General features: G+C 43.0%; 2 protein-coding genes across 2 annotated transcripts in view; both read right to left on the reverse strand.

Moving 5' to 3' along the window:
* The window catches only part of VSIG2 (V-set and immunoglobulin domain containing 2), a 13,293-nt gene extending 4,299 nt beyond the window's left edge, over positions 1–8,994 (reverse strand). The window contains exons 1-5 of the mRNA XM_072426152.1: positions 8,856–8,994; positions 5,766–5,929; positions 4,202–4,409; positions 3,709–3,861; positions 1,411–1,530 (exon numbers count right to left, since the gene is read on the reverse strand). Coding sequence (XP_072282253.1) covers positions 1,411–1,530; positions 3,709–3,861; positions 4,202–4,409; positions 5,766–5,929; positions 8,856–8,898 — 688 coding nt within the window. The 5' untranslated portion in view covers positions 8,899–8,994. The remainder of the gene's footprint in view (positions 1–1,410; positions 1,531–3,708; positions 3,862–4,201; positions 4,410–5,765; positions 5,930–8,855) is intronic.
* A 17,234-nt stretch (positions 8,995–26,228) lies between these two features.
* The window catches only part of ESAM (endothelial cell adhesion molecule), a 32,342-nt gene continuing 31,458 nt past the window's right edge, over positions 26,229–27,112 (reverse strand). Inside the window, exon 7 of the mRNA XM_072425610.1 lies at positions 26,229–26,820. Coding sequence (XP_072281711.1) covers positions 26,364–26,820 — 457 coding nt within the window. The 3' untranslated portion in view covers positions 26,229–26,363. The remainder of the gene's footprint in view (positions 26,821–27,112) is intronic.

Below are 27,112 nucleotides of genomic sequence, written 5' to 3' on the forward strand. Positions count from 1 at the left end.
CCATACATACAGAATAAGAACAGATACTGAGAATTACACCCGGGGTACAGGACTAGGGAAGTGGTACTGTGCATACAGAATATAATATGGATTTATAGAAAGAATAGAAAATGATGAATTTATTGAACAAACACATAAAAGCGGAGCTGATCCAGAGAATGTGTAACATTCCCCCATTATTCACATTATCTGTCAGCCTCTGGATGTTTCTCTTCCTCTCCGCCTGGAAATATTGACATGATGTAAGTGACACCTCCGCAGATGTTGCATTGTTTGGATTGCTGGTTGTCAGTATAAACTGCTCATTTATCAGCCTGAGTTGTGTGATCGGTGTCTGCGCAATGCACACACACAATACAATATAGAATCTGTCACATATATAGCGAGATCTCCGGGTTATGGACCCCACCGGGGAACTATAGACATTAATGGTACTTTATAAGGTCATAAATCCTTTGCTGAGTAACATTCACCTAAACCTTTGACTCTACAGCAGCTGCAGAAATATGAAATGTTAATGAGCAAAGTTCTGTACACACCATATGACTAAAAGTTTATCATCACCTGACCATCACACCTATATGAGCTGCTGGACATCTCAGGCCCATGGCCAATAATTTGTAGTCCCATGGCTAATACATCCGCCACTGGGAAGGCGTCTACAAGATTCGGAAGTGTGGGGTGATACGTGTCCATTTCCAAAGTCAGGTACTGATGGTGGAGGAGAAGGCCCGGCTCATTATTCCAACTCATCCCAAAGGTGTTCAGTAGGGTTGGGGTCAGCGTAGGACACTCATGTTCCTCCACACCAAACTGGTGACCCCATGTCTTTATGGAGGGGGCTTTGTACCTGGGGGCACAGTCATTGGGGAGAACAGGAAAGGGTTTTCACCAAACTGACCACAAGGCTGGAAGAACAGAATTGTCTGCAATGTCTTTGTATGGTGCACAGGACCCTTCAATGGGTACATCTGGTCTCCATAATTTGGAGAGGCGTTCTTCATACATATGGCCCCATCGGTAGGTGTAATGGTCAGGGGAGGAGCCTTGGCTCATTATTCCAATTCATCCCAAAGGTGTTCAGTAGGGTTGGGGTCAGCGTAGAATACTTGAGTTCCTCCACACAAAATTGGTGACCCCATGTGTTTATTAAGGGTGCTTTGCACCCCGGGGGCACAGTCATGGCTGAACAGAAAATGGTCTTCACCAAACTGTGACCAAAATGCTGGAAGAGCACAAATGTCTGCTGGATGATGGAGGATTCCCAGGACCCTCCATTGAAGCCACCCTGAATTCATAATTTGGAGGGGGTCCACCTATTTTTGGCTATCTAGTGTTTACTTGCAGTTCCTCTTTGTACTACAAATCTCAACGTGTCCGAGCCTGAATGAAATGAAGAGATATTCTTACTTGACACGGTTACGCCAATTTGGCATGTGCTTTGGCCCAGTTCATTGGATGCCGTGCAGCGGTAAGTCCCATCCATTGCCTGTGATAGGTTTGTGATGAGGAGCGATCCTGACTTCTGATCTGAAATATAAAATGGATTATCAGGGATCGGGTGACTGACAATGGAAAACAGAAGAAACAGAAATACTGCTCCACGGAACTAAGAAAACAGAAAATCTTCACATTGATTGGTTGCAGCAAACATTTTTTACTTATAGCTGCCAGGATTTTGCTCGGATTACTAAATGTGCAAATTTATACTGAATGAAGAATAATGTCCACCAATAAAATGGGGGGGTTACAATAACCCTCAAAGGGAGAGTTAGGGAACACCAGGATATATAACTGCTGCTTCTGGGGAAACAGGATGAACCTGGTGCATGTGACCTATCAAGAAGGGAGCTTGTGATAACAAAACAAATGTTTTTGGCTTAATAGTGTTCCTATATTGGTGTTGCAGAAGAAATATACAATGAAATTTAATAAACATGGGGTATGGACTTATCAACTATACAATGGACATTCCTATATTTTATTCTCATTATCTGACGCGTTTCGCCTTTTCTTGGCTTCCTCAGGGGCGTGCAGAAGACATGGTCACAATATAGTGGATTATAGGCTTGAGTTTTCAAGTGGGAAGTTCATGTAACTGAAGAAGGTGTTTCCCAAGGGTGTGGATTGGTTCCTAGGAGATAAAAAATAAATTGGGGAAGTCCTTTGGGGGGATTTAGGTAATTGATGGAGAAACTTTTAATGATGATAAATGAAACAGCCAGAAGAGAGGGTGGCATGGTCGGTGTTATTGTTTCCCTGCAGGTTATTAGGGAAAATTTTGGTAAGAAGTTTGCAGGGAACTCTCCTGGACGGGGGGAATTTTTCAGTCCTGGTTCATTGGGAAATTGGGGAAATGTGAGGAAGCCGAGGATGCAGCAGGACGCCTTCTGTTACCCTGAGTATTAAAATAATGAAGCAATGGCAGATCACAGCGGAGGACATTAAAAACCATTTTAGGAAAATTCTGGAGAGCTGGATTTTGTCTTCATTCCCCAGTCCAGGACGGGCTGAGAATAATTAATATGGAAAGATTCCTATGTTTAGGGATCGGACTTGGCTCGACTTTCACTTTATTTGAGGATTTATCAGCACCGACCTTCTGGAGACTCCGTGTGTGCTGAAACTGGAATGTAGAGAAGTAGAAGACACCACTAAGCACTTTCTGCTCCAATGTCACTTCAATGTAGAAGAAAAAGGTAGGGATGGCTCCAGGTATTCCCTGCGTCATGAGTTATGGGAGGTATATGGAAGATTTTGATGCTTTTTATAGTCAGTGCGGTGGTCGGATATTACACCTGGAATACTCGGTGTCAGGAATGCATACAAAGAAATCCTTCCTGTCCAGGTGATGAATGATATTCTGCATGCGGTGGGGTAAATTTGGGGTCTGGGGAGGGGGAGGAGGAACATCAGGTCTCCCTTCTGTGTCCTCCCCTTCTCAGGTGAGTGGATTTCTTTGTTTGTGGTTAATACAGTTTTAATTACATTAATTGATTAATGGGCTCCATACAGGGGGTAGGGGGTTTGGGCTTCTTGGCCCCGCTTAGTTTTTGTTTAGTTTGGAGATTTTGTTTTTGTAAATCCATTTAAGTTTTTTAGCAGAATGCCTGATATTTATTTTCCTTTACGTACATGCTGTAAATATTGTATTTATTAGGTTTTTATTGTTGTTTGGAGTTTAACCTTCTTATATTGCTTTAGAGGAAACCTTAAGAATTTCCCTTCAAACAAATAATGAAACCAAATTATGTGATGCAACCCAAGAATCTGAGATGTTATTGCCAAGCTGATTCATATTGTGAATCTGTTCATTTTTGCAAAGACAAATAAATCCATGGACATGTTACCAAACTGGGGAATACCCCTTTAAATCGGACACAACGGGACTTTGGCCATCATCTTTCTATGTGATCTAATTCTGTTTATTTCATAGAAATTGTGCATCATGTAAGATTTAAATCATGAAAAAATACTTTAGCATATAATTGGTAAATTTAAAAAATATGAAATTGTTTAGTGTAGGTAGGTGGTGTCATTGCCATGCTAATATCACCCTGTGGGTGCGGTACCCCACCACCAGGGGGCACTGGTTAAATACAGCTACCAAAAATATGTTTGCTTGCCCCTGCAATCAGGAATGCACAATCAATGCGTAGAAATTACAGAAAAAATGTTTATGTGCAAAGAATTGAAACCTGAACTCACTTAGCATCATTCCGGGCAGTAATGGGGTCTTTGAACCCTCCAGAGCCCAGGTGTAAATGGCTGGCGGATTGGCCACAGATGAACATGTCAGCATAACGTCTTGTCCTGTGTTGGCATTCCCATTCATCTGACAGGTTGGTGATGATGGAGGAACTTGGAAAAAATGGAGACAAAAATCAGATTAGTTCAAGAAACTTCAATTCTGTACATTGCCAGATATTAAAAATGTGATAAAGTATTTCTATATGTTTCATCCCTATATCTCATATATTCTATCCTTACATGCTCTATAAATATTACAATCTTTTATATGTAGCCTGATGAAAGGGCTCTTTAAATCTGCGAAACGCGTTGGATTTATGCTTTAGCCTGAAAACATGTAAATCTGGACTTTGTTCTGCTTTTGGCTCTTTTCTCTATGCACACCCAGCACCGACCTCCGGCCATCGCTCCTCCAGGGATTCCTCACTATCACCCCACACCAGCTACTTACCCAGAACTGAGAGCTGCACGATGCCCGAGCTCGTGCCACTGAAATCTGGGGGGTTGTTCACTTGACAGAGGTAGGAGCCATTGTCTGACCAGGCGATATTATTCAATTGGATGGAGGCCGTTCCGGAGGTTGGGGGGTTGTTGACAATGCTCAGTCTGTCGGCCTGAGAGCCCGGCTTGTATGACGACCCCCCCGAGTAATAATAAATCTGAGAAATATAAGAGTGACAAGATTACCCATAGACAACCAACAGGACGCAGATCTCATACACACTGACATCATCTTCATCATCATCACTATCCTCATCATCATCATCTTCATCATCATCACCATCCTCATCCTCACCATCCTCATCATCCTCATCATCTTCATCATCCTCATCTTCATCCTCACCATCTTCATCATCATCCTCATCACCATCATCATCACTATCCTCATCCTCACCATCCTCATCATCATCACCATCATCATCTTCATCATCATCATCGTCATCATCCTCATCATCATCATCTTCATCCTCCTCATAATCATCCTCCTCCTCATCATCATCATCATCACCACCATCATCATCATCCTCATCATCCCACCATCATCATCATCCTCATCATCATCATCTTCATCCTCCTCATAATCATCCTCCTCCTCATCATCATCATCATCACCACCATCATCATCATCATCATCATCATCATCTTCATTCTCATCCTCACCATCCTCATCATCCTCATCATCATCACCATCATCTTCATCCTTATCATCATCATCCTCATCATCATCACCATCATCATCTTCATCATCATCATCGTCATCATCCTCATCATCATCATTCTCCTCATAATCATCCTCCTCCTCATCATCCTCATCATCATCATCATCACCACCATCATCATCATCATCATCACCACCATCACCATCATCATCACCACCATCATCATCATCATCATCTTCATTCTCATCCTCACCTTCATCATTATCATCATCATCATCATCATCATCATCATCCTCCTCCTCCTCATCATCATCATCACCACCATCATCATCATCACCATCATTCCCATCCTCATCTTCATCTTCATCCTCATCATCATCATTATCCTCATCTCCTCCTCATCCTTTTCCTTATCGTTATCACTTTTCTTTCCCTCCTCCTCACTGTATAACATTCACACAACTATAAATACAATGTATATAATATATAACATTCACACAACATAAACAATGTATTCACTGTATAACATTCACACAACAATATATACAATATAGATATAAATTGGGCAGATTTATTAAAGCATATTAGACTATCATAGGAGAACCTGAGTGATCCAGCAAACCTGGAATGGATTTCTTCAAATCATTTGCTATTGTTTGGCAAATGTTTTCAATCCTGGACCAGATCCATTCCGGGTCCGCAGGATCACCCAGGTTCTCCCATGATAGTCTTTCCTCTGCAGTCTTGGAGATCCCCAACATATTATTATTCCATATATACTTTGTATTTATGTTCATTGGGACGGATTTCAACAGTGTGAATCAGAGGGGTGAATCTGAGGAGTGAATCTCTGACCTGTTTGCCGTTTGCCGGTTGCGTGTTTCCAGGAGCGAATTTCCACTCCACCAGAAACTGATTCCCGACAGTGGTGGAGTATTTGCATGGCAGGATGACGTTGGCGCCCACTTTGCCCACAACGGTGCCCTCCGGGATGGTGACGGTGACAGACAGGACGAGGGCTGCAAATAAAGCAACAAATCCATAATAATCACCCAACCCCCCAATAGGGGGATCACTGGGGGACCCAAACCAGAGCCCCCCTGCATCTACAGAGCATCTGATTGGCTCTGACCCTGCGGGGGTCACATCTAACAATTCATACAAATATCTGAGTGTCGGGGTCACAGATCGGTTATTATTCATCAGAGACATTTATATATTGAACATTTCCAGTCCATGTTATAAATAAATTGGGCCAATCACAGATCTCTGCATGAACATTTATACTGTGCAGCAGAGATGTGTGAATCTCAGGCCTGGATGGACAGACATGGATGCCGGTGACCCCATATTTGTCTCTCACAGAATATTTTCTGCGCTGTTCTGGCTGAATCGTCTCGCAGAGATTGAGAGAAATTCACAAACTGGAATAAAAAGCTGCTGAAATCCATTATTTAGCAGCCATTTCCAGCAGATCATCAAATATTCTGTTCAGAAATCTTAAAATTGTCTCACAAAGACGTCTCTGGGGAGAGCGCAAAATCCATCATCATGGAGAATCTGCAGACAGAACTCCGCTCATAACCGGCAGCTGGATTATTATTAATGTTTTCACTCACATCTGTGTCCTGGTGACAACCATTCACCCCATGGGGTCACTGAGACAGGAAGTGAGGGGAAAGCTTCCTAAGGGGGCGCAGAGTAAAATAATAGAAAGGAAGGAACAGGTGAATAAAATCATTTCATGTCAGCAGGTCTGGTGTCCCCATAGGGAGATTTCCTCTCCAGCCCACTCAGTGGGGGTTACAAGCATTTATTATAAGTCCGTCTGCACTTCACTTACTGTGCCAATGAAGTCAACCTAATTCAGCTTCCTGTAATGGTGACAACAATGCTGCACTGCTCATGAATTCAGAGCAGAGTTGTCACCCTCATGAAGGCTGTGCAATGGGAGAAGAAAAGGATGCAAGGGGCGTGGCTAACATCATCCTCACTGCTGAGCACTGACAAGTGTAGCCTATCAATCAACACCTGGCCACACCCACTGATCTCTAGAGTGACAGCACCAAACCCCTCCCACTGTGATCTGCTGGGTCTGGGAAGCACCAATGTGTTTGTCAGCCATTAAAGGGCCCCTTTCCTGCCCACTGCAAATGTTGCTGGGACTCCCAGAGAATTATGTGCCCCCCCCCCCCCATCACTGTGCTCAAATCTGAAGAGTCACAAAACGTGTTAGCGGGCATCGATCAGCGCAAGAGCACACCGGACCTGCAGCAGTTCACAAAGGTGAAATCAGATTTGCTCCGGTGCAGTGGCAGCCAACAGTGGGTCCTGTGCAGATCTAACATGGGGCCCCCTGCTTATCTGACATGGGGCCCCCCTGCTTATCTGACATGGGGCCCCCCTGCTTATCTGACTTGGGACCCCCCTAATTATCTGACATGGGGCTCCCCTGCTTATCTGACTTGGCCGAGAAGGGCCCTTGTGCAGTGGCACACTTTGCACTCCCCATGTTCTCTTTGCTTTATTATTAGATCTTGCATTCACATAATAAAACATAATATTTACAATATATAGATAAACAGAAAAGTAAATATTATTCAAAAATCAAATATTCCAACTTCCTGCAAAGAAATCAAATCTTTCACATAAACCCCAAACATTCACTAAGCGAGCCCCTCCCCCGTGTATGGAGCCCAACAATCAATCCATGTAATAAAATCCAAGGACAGAGAAATCCGCTCACCTGAGAAGGGAGACCTGATGTTCCTCCCCGCCCCCAACCTGACCCCTCTGATATCCTCCCCAGACCCCGAATGTACCCCACCGAGTGCAGAATATCATTCACCACCTGGACAGGAAGGATTTGCATACCTGACACCGAGCATTCCAGGTATAACAAGTATCAAAATCCTCCCTATACCCCCCATAACTCATGACGTAGGGAATACCTGGAGCCCCCCCCCCTTTTCTTCTATATTGAAGGGGCATTGGAGCAGAAAGTGCCCCATGGTGTCTTCCTCTTCTCTACATTCCGGTCTCAGCACCCTGAGGAGCGTTGCTGATAAATCCTCAAATAAAGTGAAAGGCGAGCCAAGTCCGATCCCTAAACTTCATAGGAATCCTTTCCAGCGCTGCGTCATATGTTGGCGCTATATAAATCCCGTTTAATAATAATAATAATAATTCATTGCAGCCTGGACTCGGGAAATCCCTTATTGACCCATCAAGGAATGAAGACAAAATCCGCTTCTCCAGAATATTCTGCCATTGCTTCGGTATTTTCCCACTCAGCCGTCCTGCTGGATCCGCGGCTTTTCCATTTCCCCCGGATTCCCAATCATGCAAAAAAAGCTTCAGCTGGGTCCAGAAAATTCCCCCCATGTGATCGTTACCAAAATTACACCTAATAACCAGCAGAGAAAAGAATAACTCCGACTATACACAGGCTACCCTCCCCTCCGGATAGGTCACATTCACCGGGTTCATCCGGTTGGTAGAAGCAGTGAATATCCCGGTGTACAGGGGAGCTGACATACAAGAATATCGGAACCAGGTACGTTTGGATCTCTGGATGATATTCTCCAATTTTTCACCATTTGGCATTACCAATCTCCAGTTTCCCAATCTATCCGATAATATTCACCCGGCCCAAATCCAATCCCCAAAACCTGAGGTTCTGGGAAAATATCCGGGAGGTTAAAACTCCTTCCATACCCATCCAGAAAACTTCCCACTTGTCATGGCGGATCATGGCGAGTCCTCCAGCACCGATCTATGTCCAGACACCATATTGGACACAGAGCAGCGAGCTAACCTCATCCGGGGGCATTTGTCGTCGCCCCTCCGTCCATATCTAACACTGTGATTGGACAAATTCTTTCTACAGATTTCCGTCCATCAACATTCAATAAATGATTGCAGATTCAGAAATCGGAGTCTTACCTGGAGTAACAGCGGTCAGAAGGAATAAATATCGGTGCAGCATTATGGTGAATGTGGAATTCACAAGTGTGAAACCTGTTATCTCCCCGGCTATTGTGCTGCAGGGAGAGAGCTGTGACTCACTGATATCGCCCGGACGTTGGGGAGGCGAGCGCTGTTTACCTGCGCCGTCGTCGTAATAGTGAGAAAGCAAAAATAAAGGTGAGGCCTCAGATAAATCAACCAATAAGACTTGTCCGTAGTAGTGGGAGGGGCCTATAAAGTAACCTTACCTGCATGAATAAATTAATAAATTCCTCACCTGTCACAATAATAAAATCATTTCCAAGAACAGCTTCACCTTTATGCATAAAAAGCTCCAATCAGTGACTTTGCCTTGGCTAAGATGATGTCATCAGTCTGCTGCAGGCTGGAGGAAGCCTTCCCTCAGTCTCCTCTCTCTGCAACATTGTATCCAGTCACATGGTGAGATTCATCATAAATATTGGTGAATATTGATAAATATTGCAGAGATTGATCTGACCGGTCTGTGGAGGGATGGTGCTGGTCCGCTCGCAGTTGGAGATTTAATCAAAATCCTTAAAATTGGCGACAGATCCGAAAAACGTTTACTAATAATGAAATGTTATTATTTTTTTATTATCATTAACAGTGTTTATATAGCGCCAACATATTATGCAGTGTTGTACAATAAATATGACATTTTTTTTTACTTATGAGCAAGGAAAGGGGGATCTCCGCACTCCATCTCACCTCCCTTAATATTCCGCATGCGGCTCCTCCAGATTCGGGGTAATTGCTGGGTGCTTCCCGGTGACACCATGACATCTAATTGTAGCTCCCGGGTGACACCAGCCACAAACATCTACAGGACGGGGACGCCTCTGTTGTCAGCGGAATACGAGCGTGTAATTAATTCCCTAAGAAAGAAAATCCACAAAATAAAAAAGTCACCCATGGCCTATAAAGATCTATTGAATATATTTTATTATCATTATCAGCTCTACTAGATTGTAAGCTCTTCGGGGCAGGGTCCTCTCCTCCTCCTGTGTCACTGTCTGAATCTGTCTGGTATTTGCAACTTCTATTTATTGTACAGGGCTACGTAATATGTTGGTGCTAAATAATCATGTTTATTATTATTATTAATAATAATAATAATAATAATAATAATAATAGTAATAAAATTTTTTTTTTACATCTTTCATCCAATCGATGGCTGTTGTGGGCGGAGACTTATTTCTTCTCAGAACTGGCCACGATTTGGTTGGCGTATTCCCTGATTCTAGCACCGCCCCTTTTTCTGTCCTTGATGTAGCTCCGCCCACACACATACACCATGCAAGAGAAATTGTACGACACAGAGTCATGTGACTTCTCAGAAGCAATGTAACAAACCTGCTTAGTTTGAAGTTGAATTCATAAAACTCTGATTAAATACAAAATAAATTTACTGATTTTTGGATAAGGGGAAGGTATGGCCGGATGATCTGGACTCCATTTTTGATTCCTTTTTTAAAATGCAGTGAGGATATTTAAACCTAGTTAAATGCATGCGACATGCGCTGGAGCTTTTTGCTTTATGATTTATTGCAGTGCTAAGCCAAAAATTTAAAAGAAATTTAAATTAAATTTAAAATAATTTAATTTAAATTAAAAAAGTAAAATAAAAATGATTTCTATAAGTTTCTGTGTGTTGATGTCGCTGGACCTGACGCAGAGTATCGATACCAAGGAGGGGGAATCTGGCATCTTCTGGGTGATTTTCAGGATTCACCATTCTTGCACCCTTATGTATGGGTGATAGACTCCCAGAATCCCTTTCACCTGAACCCCGATTTCTCCCCTGCAGGAAGTGAATATTTCTTCTGCGCACAATTAATAATTAACAAGCGCTCACAGCTGAATCAGAATTTGTTTGGTTTCTGATAGCGATGGAGAGAAGGCGCGGCCACCAAAACCCGATAACGGCCAATGTGAGCACAAATGTCAATTCAAGATAATTCAGATAGGAACATTAGATTGTGAGCCCCTTTGAGGGACAGCTAGTCACATGACTATGGGCTTTGTACAGCGCTGTGTAATATGTTGGCGCTATATATATACTGTGTAATATTAAAAATGAAAAGGAAAAGCAACAAAAATTCCAAACTTCATGCATGCAGGAAAATTCATCATCAGCATTGTTATTTATGATTTGTTATTATTTGTTTTACTTTTTTCCTATTATCTGCAGTGTTATTGTTCTAGAGAATAATTTATCATCATTACAATTGTTTGGTATTATTTTATTATTATTTTATGTTTTACTTTTCTTCTTATTATTAATATTATTTTTATTATTATTTTTGAATCTTGTGCTTTCTTAGGCTTTTGTCATTGGAAAAAATCTTTCACGATCCTATCCAATGACAAAAGACTTAAAGATGCATGAACGAGTGCTGTACATACAGTGCAATTCTGCTCTATGGAGGGGGGGAGAAAGATGGAGTGGCACCCCGCTGTGCTCTCTCCTCTTCACTTGTATTGCAGATGTTTGTGGACCTGCCAGGACAGATACATGAACTATGTCAGACAAGCAACGTACACATCAGATTCTCATCTGATACCAGACCTAAAGTGATAACTATTACACAGTATTTATATAGCACCATCATATTATGCAGCACTGTACAAGGTCCATAGTCATGATGCTAACTGTCCCTCAAAGGAGCTCACAATCTAATGTCACAATCATAGTCATATGTTATCTAAAGTCAGTTTTGTGGGGAAGCCAATGGGAGGAACACACACAAACACAGGGAGAACCTGCAAACTCCATGCAGATGCAAAGGGTGGAGTTCTAACCACTGAGCCACCATGCCGCCCCAAATCACCTGATGTGTTTACATCAGTTCAGATTTGCCTTGGAGCGATCCCGGACAGCTCCTCGTGGCACCTTGCAAGCCTCTCGGTCCCAAATAGAGCAGCGCGGGTTCTTAAATCTAAATACAACTTACTAATGATTTAACAACAACAAATATTAACACGTTCTCTCGCTCATAAGATGTAATTTATTCTTTTATACATCCTTCAGCAAACCTATTCCTATTTCTGATACCACCTTTGCAATCAAACTGTAAGTATTTATTATATTATTGTATATTATTATTATATTATAATATTATATCATATATATAATTATTATATTGATATTTGTAAACCACCTTCCATTTTCTGGTGATAATATTACTTTTTGGGTATTGTAATTTCTGTGATATTGATATGATATTACACAACTGATAACGTATATTACTCTCTGATATTCATAGCTCTGCTATTCAAGTCTCCATTTTCCCCTGAGGAAGCCAAAGTGGGCGAAACGCGTCGGGCACGAGACTGTAAATATACTTTAAACATCCTAATATCTAGCAGAATTGTTTGATTGACTATTTTTCTTTGGAAATCACTATCTAATGGAATCCTTGTATATTGCACATATGTTATAAGTAACCTCTTATTGTTTTATGCCTTCTCTCTCCACTGTCCAATTATTGTCGTATGTGTGGGCTTGGCATATATTGACAATCTATCATTTACATTATTCCCCATTCTCTCTTTCTTCAAACCATTTTCATCTCAGCCATGGCAAAGTCAGTGATTGGAGCTTTTTATGATGTTGGATTTCCAATGTTCAAGGTGAAGCTTTTCCCCTGTTCATGTAAATTGCGACCAGTCAGGGATTCACACATGCAGCATGGTGACACTTGTGTGAATATCGCACTCTCAGCTTGTAGTGTGGATTTATCAAACTTACCAAAAACAAATTGGTGGGTAATTGTCTTTCCCTAAAAATTGTGGGTAAAATAGGGATGCATAGGTGGGGACAATAGATTGCCAGCTCCTATGAAACAGTCACATGACTCTGTACAGTGCTTAATACATATATAATAGTAAGGTCCCTCCTATTGTGTGATACTTCCCCCATCTCCTAGATTGTAAGCTCTTTGGGCCAGGGTCCTCTCCTCCTCCTGTATCACTGTCTGTATCTGTAACTCCTATTTAATGTACAGCGCTGCATATTATGTTGGCGCTATATAAATCCTCTATAATAATAATAATTATAATGATTCTCTGATTTTACTGCAAGTCTACCAGACATGTTCTATCTTACTGAAGGCAGCAGACACTCTGCAGTCTTTGATTAAATGAAATATCCACAATGCCCTGTAACACAGCTGAATCTTTAGGTCACGGTAGCTCGCAGTTTTTTTCTTCTCACTTTTCTCCGTATTCTGATCTCTCCATCTTCTTTGTGGAAGAACTCAGGAATAGATCGGAGCGAGGAAATAAAATTTGTATTTTCCATCGCACGAGCAGCGCTAATTATACGGAGAGGCGCGTCTGTGACAGATTGCTATAGAATTGAGGTCTCTCTCGCAGGAGAAAAGTCCCCGGATAATAAGGGAATTAAAGGAGGTGAGAATCCCACACGAGTTATATATATCTGCAAATCTGCAGATTCCGTGTAATATCGCAATGTTACATAACCGCAGGGCCTGCGACTTAAAGGTACACTGCCAGAAAAATGCGATTCATGGTATGTCCAGCCATGCAACAAAATATAGGACCATCAACATTACCGGGGCCGCATCTGGGGCAATGTGGGCAACTACTTCCTCCAGGGGCCCAACTGACAGAATGGTGGAGGGTCAGGACCGGATTAGGACCCCTAGAGGCCCTAGCACTTAAAAGATCTTGGTGCCCCCATATTTATGTAATTAAAATATAGGCAATAATAAACCATAAAATACAATTTTATTTATCGAAATTAAACAAAACCTACAGTAAGATGTAATAATGTTTATTTTTGTATACTTCCAATTTTTTTTATATTTGAAAAGTTTTCTCCTACTTGCAAAGTCTTTGATCAGATCCTCAAAACGAATCTCATGTAACACATCTTATAGAGATAAGGCATCCGGCCCGACTTGTTGTTCTGATGGGAATTTTAAAATACTTCCAACAGAAAATGAAGCTCAGCCGAGCAATTTGTGACAATTAATGTTAAAAATATCCGAAAGCCAATTTCTGCATTTGGAAAGGCACACTCAATATTGTCTTCTACAATTATTTTTCTGAACTTTCTGAGTGTTCTTGTTATTATTGTATATCTGTATGTAATATTTTCATTTAATGTGGGGGCCCCGTTTGCGGATCCTGGCTCAGCTGCACCATTTGCAGTATTGCACCATATGGACCAAGGGAAATTCATGGAAAATTGCTGTGCCCCTTCCCTGGATGCCCTAAGCACGTGCTTTTTTTGCTGATTTTTAATCCACCCCTGGGTGAGGGTGCAGGGGGCTGAAATCCTGTACCTGTGGGACCCCTGCTTCAAATTTGCCCCATTTTGCTTAAAACCCTTCCTGACCTTTGCAGGGATAAATAAAAAATTTGTTCAAGTTTGCAATTTTTAATAGAAATTTTCCAGTACACAAACAAGAGGATCCTCCCATGGGGTTGGGTGAGCCCCAGGTGAGACAAGGTGTATTCCCGGGTCCCTTAATGATTGACTGGTGTCTTTGAACGATCACATGAGTACAGCGCCCCCTGTGGGATGTGCAGGATGAGCACAGCGCATTAGACGGTTCAGTGCATTAAAGCGTACCTAAACTCAGAATTTTCACTTTACATAAAAGGGTGGACAATCCTTTAATTTAAAGTAAAAATTCTGTTGCTTAATTTGTTTTTTTTTTAAGTTCAACACCTTTTTTTTTTTAAAAAGGGTGCAGCACCGCCTCCGCCCCCCACTTAGGTGGTCGAGAATGAATGAGAGGGCAAAGCTTCCCGGGATACCTATGTCACGCATCCTGGGAGGCTCTTGGGTGCTCCTCCTGCACATGCCCGAGGATTTCAGGCATGCGCAGAAGAAGCCTTTTCCTGAAAAAAATTGCTGATCTCACGCATGCGCATACGTCACCTGATCTCGCGCGCAGGTTGGGTGATGTAGAAAGAAGAGGAGAAGATGGCGGCGCCCGGAGCATGGTCCCAAAGACGGATGCCAGGACGACGCAGGCCCTGATGGAAGACACCTCCGGACCGATCAACTGTGGATTTTTTGTGTTTTGGGGGATTTAGAGTTTAGATCCTCTTTAAGCCTAAGGACTGAGCTGGGGATGCCTAATATTCTGTGACGTGTTCTGTGCAGAGAAGAAAAGGAGCTCTTATAAAATTATTATCAAACAATATTCATATAGCGCCAACATAATATGCAGTGCTGTACATTACATGAGGAAATCACATCAGGCTGGATAGTAAAATGGAAAGCTGATTTTCTCACTTTTTCCTCTGTTTGTCGATGGAATTGGGAATCTCAGCTCTGTATAAAGTCTAAGCTGTATCCTGGAGTTACATGGCACTGAGAATTCTTTTCCCTCTGGGTGCCAGGGCAGCCAATCACCAAGCAGTGTTGTTGTCACATGGGAGGATAGGGGGGTGAGTCACATGCCCCCCATACCTGGAAGTACCAGGTGCTACCCAGTAATCGCCCGGTGAATATATGCAGTTAAAGTGAATCTGTTGACTTTCCCTCTACGGACACAACACCAGTTTGCTTTCAGTTTAAACATTTTATATCAGCATAGCGCCCATTTCTCAGCTCTCCGGCTGTTTACATCGAGAAGAAAGCTTCCATATTTTGTTTTTAACAGATTTCAGTGTGCTGACAGCCAGTGACCTAATTATGGCTGCTAGAAATGCAATTTCCTTGCAGGATTTTCATATTTCTATAAATCTGTGCAAAGATCAATCATCGATGTATAATGACCAATAGCAGCTAGATCTCATCTCAGCTGCATTATGATTGGTGGATGGGGGTCTCCGCTCTTTCCTTTTTGCACCTTTTTAGCAAACAGTCTCTCGGTATTGTGAATGCTTACAATCCATGCCTCCAATCATCACTGATCTGCAGTCCATTAAACCTCATGGACTACAAGTCTCAGCATGACCTGCCGCTGGTATAATGAGAGGTGAGGATGAGGAAATTGCTCAGATTAGCAAAAGTGAGATTTTTTTCAATGCTTTAGCATTGACCAGTAGGAGATTTTGATTACTGATGTTGTAGATCATTGCAATGCAATCCTCACAAATGGGGGATTCTTCTTCTTCTTATTATTTTATAATTATTATTATTATTATTATTATATATTATTATATTATTATTATATTAATATTAAACAGAATTTATATAGCGCCAACATATTATGCAGCGCTGTACATTAAATAGGGGTTGCAAATGACAGACAGATACAGACAGTAACACAGGAGGAGGAGAGGACCCTGCCCCAAAGAGCTTACAATCTAAGACGGATGTCAAACTCCAATAAACAGAGGGCCAAAATTAAAAACTTAGAAAAAGTCCTGGACAAACCTTGAAATGTATTCAAAAAAATTGAGGAAATGTTTCCTTCTCATTAGATATAAAACCTTTTCATATGGAAACAAAGGTTTTGCTTCACATTCAATCTGGATCAAGCTTATAATAGAGAAAAAGGCAGGGCCCAATGAAGGGCCACGCATAGGCAGACAGCCCGCTGGTCTATAGACGTGATTGATGCCAGGAATTGTAGTAGCAGCGCTATTTTAATGTAGCGGCAGGCCAGCTGCAGTTCATATTTAGGAATCCTTTGGGGGCCAAAAAAAAGGACGCTGGGGGCCAGATTTGGCCCTCAGGCCAGAGTTTGGCACCCCTGATCTAAGAGGTGGGGGAAGAATCACACAAGAGTATCTAAAGACCTTCAGATTTCACACAACCTAGAAAGACTCTTGAATTAAATGATCAGTTAAGAAGAAGAAAACTATTACAATGGGAAGGACCCAGCATCTAGAGGCTATAAAAGAAACCTACAGGAGGGGGCGGAGCCAAGACCAGTCCCCCTGCACAAGGAAAGGGAGCAGCAGTGGCTGGTCTGTATTACAGGAAGCTCCTGCATGGAAGGAAGGTGTCACATTGGATTACTGCACAGATCTGGAATAATACACAAAGAATACACATGGCTGTTGTACATAGACAATATTTGCTTTAAAGCAGATCCAGTAAGTAATAATCCATATTAAGAATGAACAAGTAGCAACAAGGACAATTGTTTAGTACTTTTGCTTTGATAAAATGTTGCTTTATGAATTGAGTCTGTGATTTTAGATTGTGAGCCCCTTTAAGGGACAGTTAGTGACACGACCATGGACTTTGTACAGTGCTGCGTAATATGATGGCGCTATATACTGTGCAATAAAATTATTAGTGGTGCTGGAGGTTGTCACTAATTCTTTTTGAACACTAGAGGGCAGCAGAACAGCTGCAATGTCTATGGGAAAACACAATGTCCCATGATTCCTTGCATTGTGTGTCATAGATGGGGGCGGTATACTTGTAGTCTCAGCGCTGTGCAGCCCATTGAGGTGGCTACAAATGAAGACATTCTGATTGGAGCATGAGTTGTAGTCACAGGCGGGGGAGCAGCCTGAAACTTCCCATTTACGGTCCCCATTGGGGAGGGCTTATTAGCGGTGCCGTGCAATCGATATCATGGCGGTTTATCAGTATTTGGGGTGGAAGTGAAGGCGAGCTGATTTCATGTTAATAAACCTCCGGAATTCTGAGCTGCACAGATCTGTTTATTCCGTCTACGCCGCTGCCCGCCAAGGTGCGCAGAACTCGGGTCCGATGCTGTTGGTCGGGGATATTATTCAGCGCCCACTCACCATCTGATCTCGCCAGCTTTCCAGCACAAATAATTATTTATTTACTTGGAATTTCTTTATCTCTGAAAAGGAAAAAAAATGTTACCAGCTGGAAATGAATAACAAGATGGAAATCAGGAACTGGAAGGCCGGACGGGTTTTGGGTTCAGAGGCGTCTGGAACTCAATCGGAGATGAATGCAGATGTGAAAAATAAATAAAATGCAGTTTGAGGTTTTTACTCCTTTTTATCCTTTGATGGCTGCCTGGCATCCATATGGTGACAACTGGGCATCATGTGTTATTATTACCCCCCGGCATTCTAATTCTGTCCGTATTTTTATGCAAAAAGCGTTACATTGTTTTACATGGAAATGTATTTTACATTGTAGGCTATATTTCACAGAAATATGTCCAATATTTAATAAATTTATTAATAAACTTTAAATAAAAAAATTACAAAAATCTGTTATAAAAGGGTGAATAAAAATAGTGAAACCTGTAATATAACTGTGCAGTATATATATATTATAAGGATTTCTTTGTATTGGATTCAATAGAAAATTATTTGAATTTCCCGCTGACGCCTCCCGCCCGCACCGATGTCACCGGGAAACCCCAGGGAACGTCACTGCATTCACCGGAGGAAGAGGACGCTGCCCGAGGACCCGCAGGGACGAGCAGGACGCCGGGGGACACCAAAGGAACAAGGTAAGGGGGTTTTTCATTGTTTTTTAGCAACCCCGAGTGTGGTTTAGGATTACCACTTTTTGCAGGTTAAATGAACTCCGAGTCACACTCAGGGGGGTTAAACTGTGACAATATAGCACCAACATATTATTTAGCGCTGTACATGTATGTGTATTGTGTGTTGTTTTTTTTAAAGCTGCAGATTTAAAGAGGAACTAAGCTCAAAAGTCACCCAAGTGCCGCAGAGCAGTCCATCGCTCCGGAAGGTCTCTTCCATTGGGTCCCACGTCCTCCCGGCATCCGTCTTCAGGCCAGCACGCCAGACGTCGCCATCTTCTCCTCTTCTTTTGGGTTCTTTCTCCCAAAATAGGCGCAAGATCGGGTAACGTGGATAAGAAAAAAACTTGCCAATCTCACTGCCCATGCACATACACGGTGGGGCAAAACTAAAAACTTAGACAAAGTCGCGGGGCAATAGCACCGCTACTACAATTCTGCGTTTATAACACAGTCCAATGCGGGGCCACGTATAGGCAGAGAGCCCGCTGGTCTACGCGAGTGATGCCGGGAATTGTAGTAGCAGCGCTATTTAAATGCAGTGACGGGCCAGCTGCAATTCATATTTAGGATTCCTTTGGGGGCCAAAGAACAGAGTTTGGCACCCCTGGCCTAGGCAATTGAGAATTAGGGCAGGGCAGCACGGTGGCTCAGGGGTTAGCACTCCGGCCTTTGCAGCACTGGGTCCCAGGTTCGATCCCCAGCCAGGACATTATCTGCATGGAGTTTGCAGGTTCTCCCCGTGTCTACGTGGGTTTACTCCGGGTACTCAGGTTTCCTCACACATCCCAAAAACATGCAATGAGGTTAATTGGCTTCCCCCTAAAAATAATTGACCTTAGACTACATTAATCACATATGACTATGGTAGGGACATTAGATTGTGAGCTCCTTTGAGGGACAGTTAGGGACATGACTATGTACAGCGCTGCATAATGTGATGGTGCTATATAAATACTGTATAATAACAATTAGGAGGTGGTGCTGCACCCTTTTTTTTTTTAAAAAAAAAAGGTGTTGCACTTTAAAAAAACAAACAACATAATTTTTACTTTATATAAAAGGATTGTCCACCCTGTTATGTAAAGTGAAAGTTCTGAGTTTAGGTAATAATGTTGCATATCAGATTCTAGTGATTGAGCTTCCATGATATTTGGATGTGATGAGCACCAATCACACCGATCAGCTGCACCTGTTACAATATATCTCCTTCCAGTAGGGGGCGCTCCCATTCCAGGTAAATTGGCGGTAATCACATGTCTTCCGTCTGAAATTGCCGTCGATGGAGCTGATTTGTGCAGTTGCGACAATAACATGATTACAATGAATCGTTGCCTTCTGTTTCCAATTCATGTTTTTTTTTTCGTAAGACGGTGACAATGGAATTTTTGCATTTTGTTTTTCTTTTTTCGGGCTCACAAAACGCTGCCACCCTCATTACCATGTTATACAATGATGGAGTGGTGTGATTAGGGGCCTGTTTGTTCTGGCACGCTCGGTACACCATGGCGAGTGGGCGGATGTGTTGACAGATTCCTCTCCATCTTTTCATGGGAATGTGAACAGAATGTGAGACTGGCGAGGACGTTTCTGCTTCTCTGATGTATTTATATGAAATAATGGTAATCATGATTAGCACTTAAACACCCGGTATGGAGGGATGCTGGGAGCAGACATTGCGAGCTTTAAATCATTGTTACCCGTTTCCTTGGCAACGCAGACCCTGCGGAGAGTGACAAGAGGGGCAATTCACCAAAAAAAAAAAAACTTTGCTGATTAAAGGGGGGCTCCGCAATGGCTCCCACACATCAGAAATAAATTGCTACATTCACAAGATGAGAGATCGGGGTCCTTTCATAGTAAATACATACTTAATTAATATTTTTAATAATAATAATCCTAACATTAAACCATTCTGTAGCTTTAACAATAATCACCATTGCCTGCACCCCAATACTCACCCTACCCGCAATACTAACTTTTCCTGTACCCCAACACTAACCCCCACTATATCTTTACTACAAACGCTACCTGTAACCCCAATACTTACCTAACCTGTATCCCAAAACTAACCCTCCCTATATCTTAACCCTGAACCCACCCGGTACCCCAACATTAACCCTATCTATATCTCAACCTCGAACCCTCATGGTACCCCAAAACTAACCCTCCCTATATTTTAACCCCAAACCCTTGTGGGACCCCATCACCGTGACCCAGTACTGGTACCCCTAACCCCAAACCCTCCCAGTACCCCAAAACTTTCCCCTCTATATCATAACCCCGAACCCTCCCTGTACCCCAACACTAACCCTCCCTATATTATAACTCCGAGCCCTCCCTGTACCCCAACACTAACCCTCCTTATATCTTAACCCCAAACCCTCCCGGTACCCCAAAACTATCCCCCCTATATCATAACCCCGAACCCACCCTGTACCCCAACACTAACCCTCCCTATATTATAACTCCGAGCCCTCCCTGTACCCCAACACTAACCCTCCCTATATTTTAACCACGAACCCTCCCGGTACCCCAAATCTAACCCTCCCTATATTTTAACCCCCAACCCTTGCGGTACCCCAACAACGTGATCCAGTACCCCTAACCCCAAACCCTCCCAGTACCCCAAAACTATCCCCCCTATATCCTAACCCCGATCCCTCCCGGTACCCCAACACTAACCCTCCTTATAACTTTACCCTAAACCCGCTATGAACCCCAACACTAACCTTTATTGCAGCCCTCATACCAACACCAGCCAGTCCTGTAACCCTCACACTAACTTTCACCCAAACCTTCCCAAATCTGGTCACTTACCTGTTCTCTAAAACCCAGGTGAACACTAAGCCTCTCTGTAGTTTCATAGTAGTTTCATACAAACTCCTCTCTGTGACCCTCACATTCCCCCATATATAATAATAATAATAATAATAATAATATTATTAATAATAATAATAATAATAATAATAATAATCTTCCATCTCCTAGGGATCTGTAATAATTTTGCTCATCAGTTCAGCCATTTCTTCATTCACAGCTATTCGGATCCCTATGGATTGCTTCAATGCACAGTAATACCACCACCTAGTGGCCAATTAGGAGCACAGCAGTCAGAAAAGGAAATGCTTTATCTTCTCCATGTATCAAATGAAAAAATGTCCAAATCTCAGCTGACAGGTGAATCATTTATAAATACACCTCTTAGAGAAGTCATTTCTCTAATTTAAACACTAATAGGTGCAGTAAACCTAACCATCTTCCTGTAAATTAAATGCTAACTGTACTCACAACTCCCACCAAACACAAGCCAAACTTAACACTTTCCTTACACTACTCTCTTTGTAACTGTAAAATACTCTTCACACAGTGGATAGGTAATTCATGCACTAAACAATGATTCCAAAGACCCCCACTAACATTAATGACCCTCACCAGGGGTGAATATGTAAAAAACGAAGAGGGGGCACAGTAATAGTGAAGGCTAAAAGTGGTGAGCGTGCAGGGAAAGCGTATACGGGGGCCTGAAAAAAGTGAGGGCAGGGCAAACTCGCCCCACTACACCCCTGACCCTCACCAACATCAATGATCAGGGGGGATAGCAATTTCCCCACCAGCTCCAAGCATCAATGACCTTTTCTACCCCTAGAGGGCATTAGTGTCTACTTTTACCCTACAATGTCTTAATAACCCCCTCTTACACCAGAGAGCACCAATAACCCCCCTCCCCCCACTGAACACCATGCACCACCCTTCTCCCAGTTTGCCACCACCAGGCATTTATTACTCCCACTGACCCTTTATTACTCCCACTGACAATTGCTGCCTGTAGTTTCCTGTCCTGGTTATAACTGCCACCCCTCTTCTTGTATAGGTGTCCCAAGGAAAGGAAGATGGAGGTTGTCATTTCCAGCCTCTTCAGAAGCAGTATTGCTCCAATTCAAGCTGTAGAAGTGTTGGAATTATTGACAGCCAGGCAATTAGCATTTCAGGAGTTCAGCAATGACACCTGCATTGCTCCAGCGCATAGATGTCAGGGACAGCCAGGTGTTTGGCATTTCAGGAGAAGATTTGCAATGACAGGTTCATCAGTTTCCTTCCCCTGTAGAATGGATCTGAGGTTTGCAGAGCACAGGGAGGATAACATTAGCTGGAGCGCAGCTCATGGCAAACCCGTGGAGAACCCAAATGGGACAGAATGAGGAAACGACCCACTCTGACCCCGATGTCCCAGTGATCTGGCTGTCCTACTATGGCTGTATTAGGAAAGGACGATAGGGACACTGAGTATGGATGGGGGACCGGGTGTTATAGGGGCCGGACAGAGTAGAACAACAAGATTCGGGGCAGGATAATGTGATAAGGGCCAGGGCAGGGTGCAGGGGTAGGCAGAATACATTGCTGACCTCAGGAGGGGCTTGCAAAGTGCAGAACCTGCAACCATTACTGCTAAAATAGATATCAGCAGGGAGCGACTTTGGGCTTTTTACCTTTTGTGCTAATGGACCAAGTTGTGGCCTTAGTTGTAAATTATAGAAAGGAAAGCTGAAAAATACAACGGTATTAATGTGACTTTCAAAATGGCAGATAACACAGCGCAGGATTTGTGGTGTATGGTCATTCCATTATCATCGGACATATAGACCAATAACTATACAATGAAGATCCCTGACTAGGTAACGCTAATTAAAGATAAATATTATGTGTCTCTTGTCCCGACGCATTTCGCCTAGCGGATTCCTCAGGGGATCTGGTGAGACAATGATACTCTGAATAAAACAGGGTAGAGATTTGAAAAATGATGGCAAACAATGTACAAAGAATTACTTTCCAAAAAACCTGATTTCAGTAAAGCATATATGATGAACAATAAATAGATTGTGGTGTGTATTGCATAACAATTAGTTTACTAATGAATCCTCCTTATAATAAACTATAACAGGAGCATTTATGCATGCATTTATATTGTATATGGATGGTAAATAGTATCCCCGATCATATGATGAGTGTCCATGTAGCATTGAAATAAAGGAAGTTGTGGCATTGACATTGAAGAGTCAATAGAGACCCAACAAGGGGGCCACACATTCAGAATATTTGTTCTGTGTTCTGCACAGGCATGCAAAGAGTTTCCAGCTTAGCCATGGCCTGGAGAGCACAAACCTTCTAAATTCATCACTTAAAAGGAAATGCTGCAGTCAGATAAATTTCATCATTACATTGCGGTAAAATTCAGCTTTTTTTTATTTCAAAATTTTGCATTAAATATTACAAGAGAATATCTTGGCATTCATTATAGAATTCAGAAACTTTAGAATAATCTTTTACATAAAATATAAAATAAAAGCAGAAAACCAGTGATGTCATTCATTGCCCCCCCCCCCCCCCCCCCCCCCCCCCCCCCCCCCCCCCCCCCCCCCCCCCCCCCCCCCCCCCCCCCCCCCCCCCCCCCCCCCCCCCCGTCACCACAACACTATAAACCTTTCACCCCCCCAATGTATCTGTCGGAGGATTACAATGGCTTTGGTTTTATTTCTGTACAATTTCCAAACAAGCATACAAACAATATAAATAACTCTGTAGAAAAAGAATCTTTATGGAAAGTTCAGCAGCAGAACGTGAAGGATGGCGGTGCAATATGAAGGTCTGTTGCACATTGCAGTGTAGCATAAAGTTCTGCCGCAGAACATGGTGCATGATGAAGCTCTGCTGCAGAATGCGACTTGTAACAAAGATCTGATGTGGAACAAAATGTATGATGAAGCTTTGCCAAAAGATGAGCTGCGTGATGAAACCTTGCAGCAGAATGCGGTGTGTGACAAAACTCTGCTGCATGACAAAATGCAGAATGAAGGTACATGAGCTGCATGATGAAGCTCTGCTGCAGAACGCAGTGCCGGATGAAGCTCTGCTGCAAAACGCAGTGCCGGATGAAGCTGTGCTGCAAAACGCAGTGCCGGATGAAGCTCTGCTGCAGAACGCAGTGCCGGATGAAGCTCTGCTGCAGAACGCAGTGCCGGATGAAGCTCTGCTGCAGAACGCAGTGCCGGATGAAGCTCTGCTGCAGAACTCAGTGCCAGATGAGGCTCTGCTGCAAAACACAGTGCCGGATGAAGCTTTGCTGCAGAACAGTGCCGGATGAAGCTCTGCTGCAGAACGCAGTGCCGGATGAAACTCTGCTGCAGAACACAGTGCCGGATGAAACTCTGCTGCAGACCGCAGGCCTGGATGAAGCTCTGCTGCAGAACACAGTGCCGGATGAAACTCTGGGATGAAGCTCTGCTGCAGAACACAGTGCCGGATGAAACTCTGCTGCAGACCGCAGGCCTGGATGAGGCTCTGGTGCAGAACACAGTGCCGGATGAAGCTCTGCTGCAGAACACAGTGCCGGATGAAACTCTGCTGCAGACCGCAGGCCTGGATGAAGCTCTGGTGCAGAACACAGTGCCGGATGAAGCTCTGCTGCAGAACACAGTGTCGGATGAAGCTCTGCTGCAGAACACAGTGTCAGATGAAGCTTTGCCATAAAATTTTCTGCATGATGAAGCTGTGCTGCAGAACACTGCATAGGATAAAGGTGTGCTGGAGAATACTGCGCTTACTGGTAATGATAAAAATAAATCAAGATATAAATCACCCTTGCAATGGCCTGATGGGAGGATACAGCTGACTCTTTCCTGAACGCCTATTCCTCTGTCCTGGACTGTAAGCAAACCATCATCAATATTCCAAAATTCCAGTGTTGATTTATAAACCCCTGAAATACCCCAACCTCCGCTTTGCTGCCTCTGTGCCCCCCTGTGCAATACAAACTGCCCAACTGCAGAGAACCCCCGACTAGAGAGACCAGATTCTGCTCTGCCAGAAATCAGCGGGGTTCCGGAGTCCCTGGCCAGCCCTGAAATATATTTGATCATCGACAAAAACTTCCAAATCCCAAACCAGGGCATAGAACCAGAGTCACTTCTGAGCGCTACACCAATCTCCATCATCCAATCAAAGTCTTTCTTCCAATATCTAAAATGTTTACAAAGCAACAAGGTCAACATTTCTGATTGGTTAATAAGTGGATCCAATAATACTGTGAGTATTGGATACATTTACAGCGGGAAAGCCTGAGAAATATGAATCTGGCAATATTGAGAGCCGGGGATCAGGGAGAACACAATGATTATCATGCAAAGGAACACATAGGAAATCCTGCATAGAGACAGCTGAACCACAAATCCCAGCATGCCTTGCCAGACACCCATCTCACCCCTTACCTCCTATTCATACTGATACAGGAAAAGGTCTTTGATATATTTGGAGTAAATCATTAAACCAATTGAAAAATCAGCTCTGAACATTCAAGGGGCATCAAAACAAAATCTGTGTTCTGGCTTTCTTTCTAAAGCAGCTGAGCCCATTCAATGCCAGCATACTGCAGAGCTGGGACCTTGATTTCTGTATGGAAGCAGTGGTCTCTCTGCAGGGGACGGCACACCCCTGTTTAATCAAAGCTAAAACTGTCCAGAGATTTGCTAACTGGAGACCTCTACAGAGAGATCACTGCTTCCACACAGAGAGCAAGGCTCCTTCTCTGCAATATGCTGGCAGGGCAGTGGCTTTGCTACTCAAGCAGTGGTCGCTTTCTATTTAAAAAAACAACAAACCCTTTCACAGCTTTCCTTTAGTTCACCCAGAATGTATCTGGCTGCTCTTAATTTTTTTTAGGCTTATCAGTAGAATATTAAAAAATGTTTTAAATATCAATATTTTGCAGAAAAAAGTTATAATTACAAAATATAAAAACTGAAGTCCGTCCTTGGTGAATATAAAACGGAGCTTTGGATGCTGATTGGCCCGTCTGTAAAGGGGACACGGTGATGGAAGGAATGTGGCCGCACTGTAAAGGGCAGGGAGGTGAAATCCCATTGGCCGTGACTTTGATGCAGCTTGTCGCAGGAAATGCGAAGAATATTTCACTGAATAAAAATACTTTTTATCAACGTTGGCTGCTTAGTCTGTGTAAACATTCAGTCATAAATAACACTGAGCCCCTTCACACCAGGGACCCCGCCTGGCTCTGAGCCGGAACCATGACCGGCACGGCCCCCATGCGCACCAGATTGGACGGAGTCACCATGGTTGGAATGTTTAAATCCTTCCTGGGAGCTTGATGTTCCACGCCATTGGGCTTCTGGGCTGGGCTTCTGTTTGTTGGCACGGCTGTGGTGTAGTAGTTGCCATTCACAGGCGCCATGTACGTGGGCAGGGATTGGCTGGACATGCTAGGGGTCGGCGTTGTGACCCGGGCTCTGTCGGTGATATAGGGGGGTCTGTAGCCGGCGGTGCTGCCTGTGGTGGTATTTATGGATGTGGTGTCAGAGGGGGACTTTGGAGGGTAAGGCTTGTGGTCCCGGTTGCTGTTCATGGAAGATAAGGTGCCGTTTTTGTAGTTGAGGTCGGATCCATTGGCTTTAGCCCAGGGAAGAGTTTTTGGGGCTGCTGCGTCTTCCCTGCAGACAAAGAAGAAGCGTTTAAATTAAAAGCTGAATTTATTAACACAAAATGTCCATGAAAATAACTAACAAAAAATAACAATAAATGAGAAACTAAAAAATAACTTTTGGCCATATTCACTTTCTAAGTTGTCCCCTGCACTACTCTTTCTAACCAGTAGATGTCCTCAGTATTCTGGATGCAATGATAGCCAATATTATTATTATTATTATTATTATTATTATTATTATTAATAAACAGGATTTATATAGCGCCAACATATTACGCAGCGCTGTACATTAAATAGGG

Source organism: Pyxicephalus adspersus, chromosome 11 (assembly GCF_032062135.1).
Source record: "Pyxicephalus adspersus chromosome 11, UCB_Pads_2.0, whole genome shotgun sequence".
NCBI classification, from domain to species: Eukaryota; Metazoa; Chordata; class Amphibia; order Anura; family Pyxicephalidae; genus Pyxicephalus; species Pyxicephalus adspersus.